The 14,571-nt window shown below is 43.6% G+C and overlaps 1 protein-coding gene across 1 annotated transcript in view; it reads left to right on the top strand.

Annotated features, from left to right (window-relative positions):
• Positions 1–6,349: 6,349 nt before the first annotated feature.
• Positions 6,350–14,571, top strand: part of ADRA1A (adrenoceptor alpha 1A) — a gene marked incomplete at its 3' end in the record, with an annotated part of 30,896 nt that continues 22,674 nt past the window's right edge. The window contains exon 1 of the mRNA XM_084615378.1: positions 6,350–7,311. Coding sequence (XP_084471504.1) covers positions 6,429–7,311 — 883 coding nt within the window. The 5' untranslated portion in view covers positions 6,350–6,428. The remainder of the gene's footprint in view (positions 7,312–14,571) is intronic.

Below are 14,571 nucleotides of genomic sequence, written 5' to 3'. Positions count from 1 at the left end.
CCACTGTGCCACACAAACATTGAATCCACTCTCGATTAAGTGCATGGAATGGAAAATCCAGACCAGTTTCGATTTTCATATCATAACCTTTGATAATGCTTCAGACCCTTAGGAAAACACTGTTTTCCCCCCTACCTCATAGGGAATTATTCACAAATAGAGCTGTGCACGTGCATACGCGTACACACACACACACAAATCAACCCCTCCTCGGCTGTATAGATTTCAGCTTCATTGCGTATTCAGTATTCAGGGCAGGTTTGTCAAAGCACTGTGACTAATCCTTTTGTGAAACCACACATGTGACTGAGGCACTGCTCAGAGCTGGGCCTCATTTAAGCAATGATTTGGAGCTCAGTTCTGAGACCACATCAAGGAAAGGGGATGATCCTGAAAACATTTTCATCAAATTTCTACCACATTGGGTCCGAATAAGAGCTGATTTTTTTGGTTTGCTGGCAATTCTGAAAAGCTGGTTGGGGGGGATCCTTTTGGGTGGAACAAAACATTTTTTGGACCCAAAATGAAATGTTTCTTTTCAGTTTTGAGCTTTTTATTCATGTTTCATTTTTTAAATTAAGTTGAAGGGAATTTCTGAACAAAAAGTTGTTTTGAATTGCAAAATCAAAATGTTTCGTTTTGAAAACATTGAGTGAAACGGTTTGATGCGGGGGGAGGAGGGAGGATTTTTGCTTATTTTCTCAAACTGAAACAACTCAGTGAATTCTACATGACTCTGTGAAATGTTTAGTGTGACCTGTCATGGGGTGGTCCCCTTGACAGGCCTTAATCACAGACCCCACCACTTCAGGTCTCCTTCACCACCACCATGTTTGATTGTGTTCTTTCAGCAAGCCTCTGTCTGTAGTGCAATTTATATGTCTTTACAGTCCTCCAGCCAGCAACCCCACTTGCTTCTCGAGAAGGGAACAGAACAAATAGCAGTCAGTCCTGCCTACCTTTGCTTTCCATCAGCATCTCATCTCTCCCCCCAGTACTTCCTTCCTGGCAATTTACATGCTCCCAGCTGCTGGGGTTGCTTCCCCCTCAAATTAGCCCCTCAGCTCTGGCTGTATTCAGTTAACTGATCTTTCATTTAAGTCCCATTTGACCTATACTGGGGAGGATTTGAGTGATGGGTGCTGAGTCAGCTCTTGACTCAGCACACCCTGCTACAGACCCAGATCTTCATTTTTCTGCAGAAAAAAGAGTTTCGTTAAAAATGTCCACCCAGTTCTAGTCAAAATTTCATGAGTTTGCCTACTAGAGAAAAGAAAGATGGTCCAGTGGTTATGGTGCTAGTCAAGAACTGAGAAAAACTGACTATAGATTCCCTTGGACAAGTCACTTAGTCTCTATGTTAATACAATGGGGATAATAGCACTGGGGTGTTGTGAGGAGAGATACATGAAAAGTCACGAGGTGGATGAATAGTACAGGAGTATCACCAGCAGGAGAGTGAATTTGTGTGGGGGGGTGGAGGGTGAGAAAACCTGGATTTGTGCTGGAAATGGCCCACCTGATGATCACTTTAGATAAGCTATTACCAGCAGGACAGTGGGGTGGGAGGAGGTATTGTTTCATATTCTCTGTGTATATATAAAGTCTGCTGCAGTTTCCACGATATGCATCTGAGGAAGTGAGCTGTAGCTCACAAAAGCTTATGCTCTAATAAATTGGTTAGTCTCTAAGGTGCCACAAGTACTCCTTTTCTTAGTACAGGAGTGGCGGCCAGATTAGTACCTTAGATGGATTGGGCATACTAGTTGTATTGTAAGACTGCCTAGCGGTCATCATTTAAGGATCAAGGACCTGTTGTGCTAGGCACTGTACTGTCATGCAGCAAAAGGATCATCTTTACCCCAAAGAGCTGACAATCCCATTGTGACAAAATGCAACAGGTAGATCAGGCAAACAAATGCGGAGGAAGGGATATGGGAACAGAGAAGCAAAGTATCATACAAGGAGGAGTCACAGCTCCCAACCTGTCTAACCATTGACGATAACTTAAAACGTGATTATAACGATTGGAGGATTGCACCATTGTCTCATCAACAGCATCTTATATAAATAGTATTTAGGTCTAATCTGTCTCTTTTCCATCGAGTACTACTTAATTCCCCAGAGACAATTGCACTTTATCTCACATCTCTCTCTCCCCCTTTCTCTACCTCTACATAATTTTTAGGCAGGTTGTTATGTTTCTTGCCTTGATGTTCAAGTCTTGGGAAGATAATTAAAATAGCCAACAATGTTTTGGCCAGCCAGAATCACATTTTGTACTCTGTCATTCCAACTCAAAAAGGGAAACACCTCATTAGCCCATTGTTTGAGCTTTTTTGTTTCAATGGTCTGACCGACAGATGAAATTTTTCCACATACTGTCGTGAGCGGTTGTCAGTGGTTTCTTGCAGTGCCGTCAGTGAAAGCAATCCAATAATCAGTGATTTGCTATGTTCTGTGGTGTCTGTCAATGCTGGTCCATAAGGCTGTTCCTCCTTTCTCTCTCTTTCCCTGTGCGGCTGTCTAATAGGTGCTCCTTACATGCTGTTATACAGGGAGGGATTTTAATTCCAGGATAATATTGTGCAAGGATCATGCTAATAATAATTCCTTGCACTTCTCTGGCACCTTCCAAAGCACTTTGCAAATGTCAGTGAATTCAGTCTCACAGCACCCCATTATTCCCACTATACATGGAGGCAAAAAGAGTCACGAGTCATGCTCAGCCAGCATCCAAACCAACTGTGCCTCTTATGTTTCCTCCTTCCACTGAAATCCAGGGAACTGTGGGGCACCTGATTGCATAGACTCATAGATATTAAGGTCAGAAGGGACCATTATGATCATCTAGTCTGACCTCCTGCACAACGCAGGCCACAGAATCTCACCCGCCCACTCCTGCAATAAACCTCTCACCTGTGTCTGAGCTATTGATGTCCTCAAATCGTGGTTTAAAGACTTCAAGGTGCAGAGAATCCTCCATGTTAATATAAGACCAAGGTGGCTCTGCCACATTGGAATAAACCAATGACACATCTAGCCCAGTATCCTGTCTCAGACTACGGCGACTGGAGTCCATATAAAAGTCCAACTCTTTTCATCCTTCTCCCTGTAGGCATCCAATCTGAAGGCAGCTTTTCACAGATACGCACACGCAGTTTTGTGACTCAGTATTTTTCTATTCTCTTGTTAGTTGATACTGATACAGCACAAAACCGAAAGGCAGATGTTCAATAGGACAAAAGAGCCAGAAGCAAAAGGTCAGCCCTCACAATTTATTATCTAAATACAAGATTCTCATGCTTCACTTTCCTGAACTTCTTCCTAAACCAGACACTATTTCCTGATGCAATTCCCCAACCATTTAGTTAAGCTCCACTCCATCTTCCCCCTCTCCAGGGAAAACCTGGGAAAAGAGGAGGATCATTGCAACGTGGACCAAATGGGGAAAGCAGGCAATAACTGTCTATCTTTCTTGAGCTATGGTATGTGTGTATATAGGAATATTTGTCAGTCCTTGTTATTTTCTTCATGCTCATTTTATCTGGCAAGCACTGCACGTTTTATATTCCAACAGAGTTGTGTGAGACTCATGGGATTTTTTTCCTCCCCCATGTAATTTCAGGTGATATTTTGCCAATTCATTTTCAGGCAATTATCAACCCCATAAATTCTGTGCATGTGACATTTCTGCCAACTAGGTATCTTTCGCGTTTGAAAAATACACTTTCTGAATTCTCTCACTCCTTTCCCATGCAAAACCCAGTAAATCAGCGCAAAAGACAATTGGGCATCCCATGAGTGCTCTTTGTTTCTGAGCAATACGGCAGCGGCTGGAGATTACGGTAATGGCAGGGGATACTGCCTGCTACAGCAGCTTCTTGACAGTGTGGGGCTGAACATTGCAAGTGGGAGAGGGCGGAGAAGCTGGCCCCGAGCCCCTCTGCCATTGGGACATAGGGCATTACTGTAATTGTGAGTCATCAAAACACAAGGGGAGTTAAAAAGGGAGGAAAGGCTGGTGGAATCTCCGGCCGAGTGCCCCATCCCTGCATGCAGAGAGGAGACTGCAGTGCTGTGCTATGGGCTGTCTATGAATGTCCTTCCCAGATGCTCAGCAACAGGAGCTGTGCAGCCTTCCAGGAGGTGAGTGTGGGTGAAGGGCAGAGGTAGGGCAGAGTCTCCCGAGACCTCTAGCATGCAGGCTGAGGGTCGGGTCAGATGTTGGGCTGTTTGGAGCATATATGTATCATACCTCCTTCCTTTCCTGCCTCGCTTACCGTTTTTCTGCCTTCTCCTTTCCTTTACTTGCTGGGAAGTTTTATTCATGCACTTGGGAATGAAGTTTGATAATTTAATTCCCTGTTCCATCATCAGACTTATAATAAATAAAATAATAATAATAATATCAGAAGATGCTTAAAACTATGGGGGTTTCATTTTTCATTTATGTGCTTATTCAAAACCTTCCTTTTTCCTGGAGTAACTCGGGGTCTCATTCCCTCCTGTGGAACGACAAATGTAAATGTAGCATTGGAAGGAAGGCAAATACCCACCGTGGAAAAAAAAGAGACCCGTGCATCTGAGTTGGGCATCTACAGGTGCTAAAATAAGAATTTTATTTTTATTTCCATCCCTGTAGAAAAATACACACTCCTGGGATTTGCAGATGAGTTGATTTTTGCTGCTGGATTGTTGGGAGTGTGTTTAATCGGACGGGAGAGTTAATTTGCAAGACATAATACAGTGAGCTTGCCCATAAGAATTTACGGAGGTTCTTCTTATCTGGGAACTGAGGTCTGTGTCGCTATTGATGGCCTTTCAAATATCTGATCAGTGCTTGAACAGGAAATCTAGACCATCCCTAGCATTATAAGAGATGATTAGCTGTCACTTATAACTAACCTTCCTGCCCTTTTTGCCTCAAATTCCTATCCTCAGTCTCGCATTTCTATCTTTTTTCCATCTTTATTTGGCTGAGGAGGAATTTGGCCTCCAGATGTTTTGAAATGCTATTCCAGCCAGTAAAACCTCCTTCTTTCTGCAACACCCCATACATTTCACAAGTCACTTTCCCCTGTAGCTTTCTAAAATGTGTGGCTTATCCTAACTAATGAGCAGTTTGATCTGCAAGGGAGTCACTTTGGGAGATTGTGAACTAAATCTGGAATTGAGTCTAGAATCAGTTTCTAGTTCTGATTTCTGTCCCTTTGTATCTTTAATAAATGGTCCCTGTAGGGAAGCTAATAAACAGGGTTGATTGCTTTACCCTCAGGTCAATGGACGGCAGGCTTGTGCTGAATATATAATATTGTTTCTTAGCTGGGGGTGTGGAGAGGTGGTCAGAAAAATTGATCAGGCAACAAAAATTCATATTGGTCTGTGTTGTCTGGAGCAACTTCGGCCAAATAGCAGGGCTTCCACTGGGTGGAAGGGACTGGGATATAAATCTAATATCGTAGCTGATGGGGAAGGTTCACTAAAATAGATTCCCAGGCTCCAGAAAATATTTCTGCTTGGGAAACCACAGCAGCAGGTAGCCATGAGCTGTCTGAATCATGTTGTCCATGTCTCTTTACCTCTCTTAGGCAGGCACCATGTCACGGAAGAGCACAGCATCAAGGTGTCTTTGACAAGGCAAACCTCCCCTTTCCTTCTGAGCCTACAACAAGCTAGTGTTAATAAGCCCAGATCCTGAGCCCAGGGGACCAAGTGACAAGACAACAATTTTCCCAGAGGTTCAGAAACTTTTGATCAACCCATCAAGGCTATGAAGCCTGCTACGGATGAGCATCCTTCAGCTGGAAAATCACAGAGCTGACGGAGCATCGTTACCACTGCCGAGGTTTCTACAACTCCAGGTGCGAAATAAAATTTCAACACAGAGAAGGCCAGCGAAAGTGTCACCAACTTCCTTTGAGGAGGAATCCAAATTAAGACACTGGGGATTTTTACATTATTCCCTTCACCTTTGCGAACTGAGTCTTACTGTCTCTAAAAAGCAGGAATGATTTTAGCACTGCAGCTCCATTTCCCCTGAGACAGTTATCCTGGAAAGTAGGAGAAATGTTCTCATTGGTGCCCCTACTTTACACCATACAGCTGAGGCCCCCTCGTCCCAGGAAGAATCCAAAGGAGGCCAGACTTGGAAAGTCTTCAAAACTGGGGCTATGTTGCTAATTGGCTGCCAAAAGCAACCAGAAGAGCAGAAGCTTAGAGAGGATTTTCCAGGATGTTTCTGGATCAGTTACTTATCCTGGTTCTGTGTTTCTAAGGCATTATTATTGTTGTTATTATAATACCTTTTACCAACGGAGCTGGGCAAATGTTGCCTGCAAAACCTTCAAAGAGTTGATCTCAGCACTTTAAGCAGTAGAAAGTTGAGTGGAGCACAAGAGCTGGATGAACTTTATCTGCCAGCGACAATGGTTTTCCTCCCTGGAAATTCCTCTGACTGTTCAAATTGCACCCAGACTGTAGGGATAGTGAACAATTTTAAGGCCATATTATTAGGGGTTATTTTAGGGGGGCTGATTATATTTGGGGTGCTGGGTAATATTCTGGTTATCTTATCAGTAGCCTGCCACAGACACCTTCAGAGTGTGACCCATTACTACATAATCAACCTGGCTGTTGCGGACTTCCTCTTAACTTCCACTGTCCTGCCTTTCTCAGCAATCTTTGAGATTTCGGGCTACTGGGTCTTTGGAAGGATCTTCTGCAACATCTGGGCAGCTGTCGATGTCCTATGCTGTACGGCTTCCATCATGAGCCTATGTATCATCTCTATAGACAGATACATTGGGGTGAGCTACCCACTGAGATATCCAGCTATAGTGACGGAAAAGAGGGGACTCCTGGCTCTGCTAAGCGTCTGGGCTTTGTCTCTGGTGATCTCCATTGGACCTCTCTTTGGCTGGAAGGAGCCAGCTCCAGAAGATGAGACCATCTGTCAAATCACTGAAGAGCCTGGCTATGTACTGTTCTCTGCTTTTGGCTCCTTCTACCTCCCCTTGACCATCATCTTGGTGATGTACTGTAGAGTGTATGTGGTGGCCAAAAGGGAAAGCAAAGGCCTGACTTCTGGCTTGAAAACGGAGAAATCTCATTCTGAAGAGGTGACCCTCCGGATCCATCGCAAAAACACCTCGGTAGGGAGCAGATCTACATCCTGCACAAAGAACAAAACCCACTTCTCAGTGCGTCTCCTGAAGTTCTCCAGGGAAAAGAAAGCAGCCAAGACCCTGGGAATAGTGGTGGGGTGCTTCATATTGTGCTGGCTTCCTTTCTTTATAGTCATGCCTATTGGTAAGTAAAGCAAAACACCTTAACCTTTTTTAAGAACTTCCCGGGGTTGGGAGGGGATCTCTTTTTGCCTTGCTGTGGGTTAGAGCTGGTCTGCAAAACTTCGACAGAACCATTTTCCGTTGGAAAACGCAGTTCCCTCAAAATTGAAACACGTCTCAAAATCATGTCAATTTCACCAATAATTTGTTTAGTAAAAACTCATGGGGAAATTTTTTTTCCCACAGTGTTGAAAAATCTCGTTTTGCCATTATTGGAATGAAACGGTTTGATTTTTCATTTTGAAAGGACGGTTTGTTTCGATTTTTTATTATACATTTGTAAAAAGTGGCAACTGAAACAAAACACTTTTATTGAGCTGAAATAAAAACTTCAAACTCAATCAGAATTTTCCTTTGCAGAGCATGTCAGGTTTTGTGACAGTTTGGAAGGAAGCCAGTTGTGAATTCCTCCACCAAATGGAATTGTTGTCCTCTGGCCACCTTTACAGACATTATGGGCCAAATCCTTAGCAGGCGTAAAGGACACAAGCACCGTTAACTTCAACACCAACGTTTCTCTTTGCAAAATTACGGCTGGATTTTCAAAGAAGCCCAGGGGCCAGACTTTCAATTGCTCAGTACCCACAATCAGGTCCGGATTTTCCATAGTGCTCCCATTGTGACATTTATGGGCAGATTTTCCAGAGCTAAGCACTCAACAAGCATCTAAAGTGCTGAGATCTGTTGAAAACCTGGCAATTTATTTTGGTGCCTAAATGAGAACTGAGCTTTTGATCATCTGCCCTTTAGGACTTGATCCAAAGCCTGCTGAAACCAGTGAAAAGGCTGCCATTTACTTCAGTGGGTTTTGGATGAGGTCTTTATTGCAAAAGAATTATTTTAGCTTCCCTGGATTTTGTTGCAAAGGTGACCATTTTTTAAAAAAAAAACACAGCGAGTGCAAATATATTTCCCTTTGAAAAGAATGATTAACTCAGCTGTTTGCTATTTGCAAATGATGGAATGACACACAGTTTCAAAATTTGAATGCATCCCTTTAAAAAAAACTTACTCTGAATTTTAACAATGTCTGTGATGTAGCACAAGAGTCTGGGTGTAGGTAATAGCTGGATTAGCAGACCAAATGGAAAACAAGAATAAACCACTCAAATTCTAGTGGGTTATGCTCATGATTATGTTTATTGTGGTTTTTAAATCCAAGGGCCAAGGAGGTGTTGGGAATCAGTATCAGTGTTTCTATTGTTACAGATTTAGCAAACTTCAGCATTGGAAGGTTTGTTTAGAGAAAATTATTTTAATACAGAATTACTTATCCACTGCAATAAAATCCAGGATTCCACATGAATTTCTGGTTTAGATGCCTGCAGAGCTTTATTCCCCTCTATTTTGCGGATACAAGTAAAACACATATGAAAGAAAAACAGGCTATAGTTTATAAACTGCAGTTATTAAATTAGTTCTTGTCCAAACTCGTTAAATCATCCTAACCATCAGCAAACTGATCTCTTTGCAGCAGCGGCCAGTTTATGCCAGAAAAAGCTTAAACAAGAGCTTTGAAATTGTGCCCTTATGGGAAAGCCTTATACAACTTCAGAAGCATGAAACCAATAAAGGATCTACGGCATCTAATGGAAATTTCCCTAAAAACCTGCAGAGTGAAATGGAAAATGATCTCCTTTCTTCGATAGCTGCTTTGTACCATTCTATAGGACTCTAGAATAGGGATAGGTTTCAGAGTAGCAGCCGTGTTAGTCTGTATCTGCAAAAAGAAAAGGAGGACTTGTGGCACCTTAGAGATTAACAAATTTATTTGAGCATAAGCTTTCATGAGCTACAGCTTATGCTCAAATAAATCTGTTAGTCTCTAAGGTGCTACAAGTACTCCTTTAGGATAGGGATATAATTCTCAATGAAATGCGAAGGGAAAGTGTTAAAAAAATAACTTAGAAAGGTGACCATTTTCAATTAACTTCTATAGGATTCCAACAGAATATTTCACTAAATCCTTTAGCTGTTGTTGCCTCATGAAAGTCAATGGCTGCAGAATCTATCTAATTCTGTCATCTGAAATGCTGGGCAATACTGGAAAAGTGTCTGAGTAAAGACTTAGTCATTGCATAAGGAAAAACCCTGGGAGGGACTGGCTCTTTCTGCTCTGAGTGTCATTCTGTTGGAATGTTTGTTGCCAAGATGTCCCAAACATACCCAAAAAGGGTTTGAGAGCACATTACACGCACTTTGGTAAAAAAAAATCCTCAAATGTGGCTGCCCACCCAGAGCTGCTGCTGCTGTTGATCCATTTGGTTTAGGTTGAAGAAAACGTCCTTATTCAACACTGGACTTTGAATCTTTGATCCCTTATAAGGAAAGTTTGCTAAGGTTAGTTTCCCTATCTTCACATGGTTTCTCTGTTATTTTAGAATCATTTTTCCAAAAATCTGTTTGCCCTTTTTGTTAAAGGAAAAAGGAGTGCTAAACAGAAATGCAGCACGAAGACACGTATATTATGCAAAACCACTGGTACGTCTCGATCCAGGCTGTTTTCCTATCTATTTTGTATCACAGACCCATAATGCTTCGCTTTTTTATACAGGGCTTCTCATCCATAGATTACAAAGCGCTTTGCAAGCATCATTATCCCCATTTTGCAGATGGGAAAACTCTGGCCCAGTGAGAGAAAGTGACTTGCTCAAGGTCACAAAGGTGGTTAGTGGCAGAGCAAGCGAAGCACCCAGGGGCCAGATTTCAGACGTGTTGAGCATTAACGATGCTAGTTGAAGTTAAGGGGAGCTGCGGGGTCTCAACAGTGCTGACTAGAAAACAAGAATTCCATTACATGAAAAGTTTTGAAGTTCCACAGTTAGTCTGTACAGCACCTAACACCACGGAGTCATGGTTCATGACTGGGCTCCTGGGCATTACTGCAATACAAATAATTATAATAAAAACATTTCCCAACCCATTCTATTTGAAACCTTTGACGCATTATGCAAACATATACAAATCAGAATAATCCTCCAAATACCCGTTGGAGGGATGTGGAAGTAACCATCAGCGTAAGCCCATATCAGTGATGTTGTGAAGTTTGTGAGAAAATAAATGCAATGCTGATTCCTTTAGCAGGATACGCAGATTTAAAATATTGAACATCCAAAAGAAAGAGAGCCAACAACAGACCCTTGACACCTATTGCAATCTTGCCCTTTTATGGAATAAAACAACTCCATGAAGAACTGCTAAACAATGTTAATGGAGGGGTCTGTTCCCATGTAGATAGCTCAGTGCAAACTGGGGTCCACAGGTCTATCATCATAGGCAAAGGCAAGGTATAGTCAGGAGAGCACAGCAAGTCTCTGGACGTAAGGAGAGCATGTCTGGGAAAGCCTAGTGGTGCTAGATTCTCTGGCCGCTGTGTAAAGTGCATGTCAGCCCGGTTCAGACAGACCAGGTAGGGTGCAAAGCCATCAGAACAGGGTGTAAAGCAAAGCTGAGTCAGCAATCAGAACAAGATCATAAGGAAGGCATCCAGCAGCCTGCACGACGTGTTGTTCAGTGACTGATCAATGATGGGCAAAGAGATTCAAGGGAGAAACTTTCTTCTCTCTGTGTTAGTAACCAATGTGTCCATAACAACCGTGTCTGTATCAGTGACCTGTGCCTGGACTGGAAGAGGGACACTCGCAGGACCAGTGTAGACATTCCACTTGCATGCCTGCTCTCAGGGTGTACGCAGGAATTCAAACATACCCAGGCTTTACGTTGGGGGAGCATGTTCTTGTGAGCTACAGGTAGATCATTTCATCAGCCACAAGTTGCCATATGTGCCCTCTCAAATACCTTCGGCAGAGAGAGCCCTCCAAAGTCGTTCAAGACCAGCCTCTGAATGGAGAGTGCTAGACAATCTAGGTGAAATTAACACATATAGGTGACAATCAGGAGGGGTTGGTTTAAAATCTGGGTAGGTAATGCCCTCCCAACCTTTTCTAAGGATCTTCCACTGCATGGGCACTCTTTCATTTTTGGCAGAGCTTTTAGGAGCCTTATCCCCAGGATAGATAGCTGTGGAATAGGTATTAAGCCCATTTTACCCCCTTCTGGCTTGGTTGAGATGCTGTTTAGTAGAGCTATGGTGACCAGATGTCCTGATTTTATAGGGACAGTCCCGATTTTTGGGTCTTTTTCTTATTTAGGCTCCTATTAACCCCACACACACACACACGCACACACACACCCTGTCCCAATTGTTCACACTTGCTGTCTGGTCACCCTAAGTAGAGCTGGCTGGAGAACAGCAATTCTGTTTTGTGACAGCTTCAGAGGTTTTGGAAGAAACTTTGGATGCATTACACATTGGAACTAAAAAAAAAAATCCCCTTTTGAACGTTTTGGTCAAAGGGGATAGTGTCAAACGCTGTTTATTTTCTATGCAAAAAGGTCTGGTTTTTTAATCCCCTTGCGCTCTCTGTCTCTGTCTCTCAAATTGACCAGAGAGTCCATCCTGGACCTTGCCAGCAAAAAGCTCATCAAAATCAATATGTCTCCACAAAACATTTTCACTTTGATGAAAACAGCAGGTCTGGAAAACAAAATTATCAAAAATATTCCAGCCAGCTCTACTGTTAAGGTTTGCACACCCCCTTCCCGGACAACTCTCAGCTTTTCCCTGAATGTATGTGCCCAGTGCACGGCAGCAGAATTGTTTCCCTTTCCATGGTTGCTTAGTCCAGGCCAGGACTAAAGGAGACCCAAGTAGAGATTGTCTCTCAGCAGCACAAACTAAATTTAACCTGGAACCAGGAAGAACCACAAGGTACTTTGTGTCCAGCAGGAACCTCTACAAATAGTTTCTATTATTAATACACCTAAATGTCCTGTCTCTTGTCTGCCACAAGGGAAACTAGAGTTTGATGGTGCAAATGCCCTTTATAGGATATTTGCACCCTCTTTTGAACTGCTTAAGTCCTTGGACAAACCCTTGACCCACTGCAGGAATTGATCCATTTTGGAGAAATTCTGCCTGGCTTCACCTATGCTCCCCAGTGAACGTCACTGCACAGGAGTGACTGAGGACCAGCCTTTGGGCCCTAACGTTTATGGTGTCCACATTTGGTTGTGAAGGATGGAAGAACAATGTCCATGTAAGTGCAGCCGTGATCCTAATACATGAATTGTGAGTCTGTAGTGGGTCTTCATGGGCCACTTCTTTCTCATGGGCCAGATTGAATCTGGGCTGCGATGGCATAAGTGGGGGGAGAACCAGGATCAAAGAACCTTCCTCCATGTTTCACTCCTGTGGAGAGGCCAACAAGGACTGCTTTGAGGCTGCTAGCATTGGCTACCCTGTGAACTCACCCAGTGAGCCAAGGCAGGCATGGAAATCCACCTTGCACCCTGTGGTGGGGCTGCAGCTCCCAGCATGTGCTGTCCTGGAGCTCACAGAAGAATGTGAGCTGAGTCAATCAGAATTCCCAGCTCCTGCTGCACTTCCCCCACAATGCAAGCTGGGGCTTAAAGCTTGCAGTCCAGCATTATGGGGGGTGGAGGGGGAAAGCAGGTAGGGATATGAGGTGCGAGGGGGGCAATGACTGCCTTTAGAATGGCTTGCTTTTTTCCCTCTTAGAAACTCTGCAGTATTTTCACTCTCTGCCTTTCCACTGGCATGGACTGGAGGCTGCTCCTGATTAGAAATTACCAGGAGACCAGCGACCTCTCCAAGTACAGTTGATTCTTTCACAGGAGGTGGCTAGGAAGAAGCTTTTCACTGCCCAGGCTGGGGGTGTGCTCTCACATGCCGTCTCTCAGTGCAAAGTTTCCCACTGACCTCCCTCCCCTGGACAGCAGGCTCTTGGCCTGATGGCCTCTCTAATCCCAGCCGTTCTCTCCCTTCCCCTGTGGTTAGTCACTTACATTGCACCTGCCAGTGTCGGGTTAGCTTCCCCATGTTGTTTACCTCCATTACAATCCTGCTGGGTGCTGATAACAGCTATAAATGCTTTTAATACCCGCCCTCCACACCATGGCTGGTCTGTGATTGACCAGTTGATGATGTAGCTACATTCTGGCATTCTGTTCAAATGGAGGTGATGAGTGCAGGTTGTGTATCAATTAGCCAGGGATTATGGAATGTGCATTGATTTACATAAACAAAAATGCAGTGCCTAATTAAGGAAGGACGGTCTGGTGGCTACAACACAGGACGGGGAGTCTGGAGATCTGGATTCTCTTCCCAGTTCCGCGGTAGCCTTCTTTTCACAAATCTGGGCCAATTTCTTAACATCCGTGTGTCTCAATTTCCCTGTCTGTAAAAAGGAGATCATAATTCCCTGCATTGCAGAAGCTTCAAGTTTTATTCAGCTACTTTGAGCTCCCTGGATAGAAAGTACTATAGAAGTGTAAAGTAGCACTGATCATTTCTGCTCTTAAATATTTGAAAATATTTGATATTGGTCTCTTCAATCTGTTAGCCAAAGGTCTAACGTGAGCCTTTGGGTGGAAGCTGAAGCAAGACAAATTCAGACTGGAAATAAGGCATACATTTTTTAACAGTGAGGATAATTAACCACTGGAACACCAAGGGCCCTGGTGGATTCTCATTATGGGAAAGGTTTAAAATCAAGATGGGATGATTTTCTAAAAAATCAGCTCCAGGAATTGTTTTGGGGAAAGTTCTCTGGCCTGCGTTACGCAGGAGCTCAACCTAGATGATCACAGTGGTCCCTTCCAGCCTTAAACTCTATGAGCAATAGCTAATGTAGCTCTGTTCTGGAGTTAGGATTAACAATTCTAGATCACAATAGGTGAATTTCATTCCTCCAGAGCTTGGTTCAGATGACCACATACAAACCTGGATGCTTATCAAAACTGAAGTTGTACAGCTGAGCCAGAAACCTCAGAAGAACAGGTGTCCTGGCAGACTCTGCAACGTATCTGCATCTGCTTCTGAATGGGCATGCCATCGGAACGGCCTGCCTCAATGCAGGCTCCTCCTCCTGTTTGTCTCTGCCAGAAACTGCAAGGGAAATGTAGGAATATCTCCAAATTTGAGAGCTTGAGTTAGGTTCTCGAAACGGAGGAAGGTTTGATATGTTCACAACTGTGGTGGAACCAGTCTGGAGATGATGCAGAGCAGGAGATCACACTATGGTATGTCAAAACTTACTGCAGGGCTGGAGAATGCTGGAGGTGGTAATTCATAGCAGTCTCTAGGAGCCTCCTTCTGGTGGGAGCTATTGAGAGATATCTCAGGCTCTCCTCAGGCAAA

The sequence above is a fragment of the Lepidochelys olivacea genome, assembly GCF_965140295.1.
Source record: "Lepidochelys olivacea isolate rLepOli2 genome assembly, chromosome: 26".
Taxonomy (NCBI): Eukaryota; Metazoa; Chordata; order Testudines; family Cheloniidae; genus Lepidochelys; species Lepidochelys olivacea.
The sequence above is the reverse complement of the archived record's forward strand: the minus strand, read 5'-3'. Positions and strand labels throughout refer to the sequence as shown.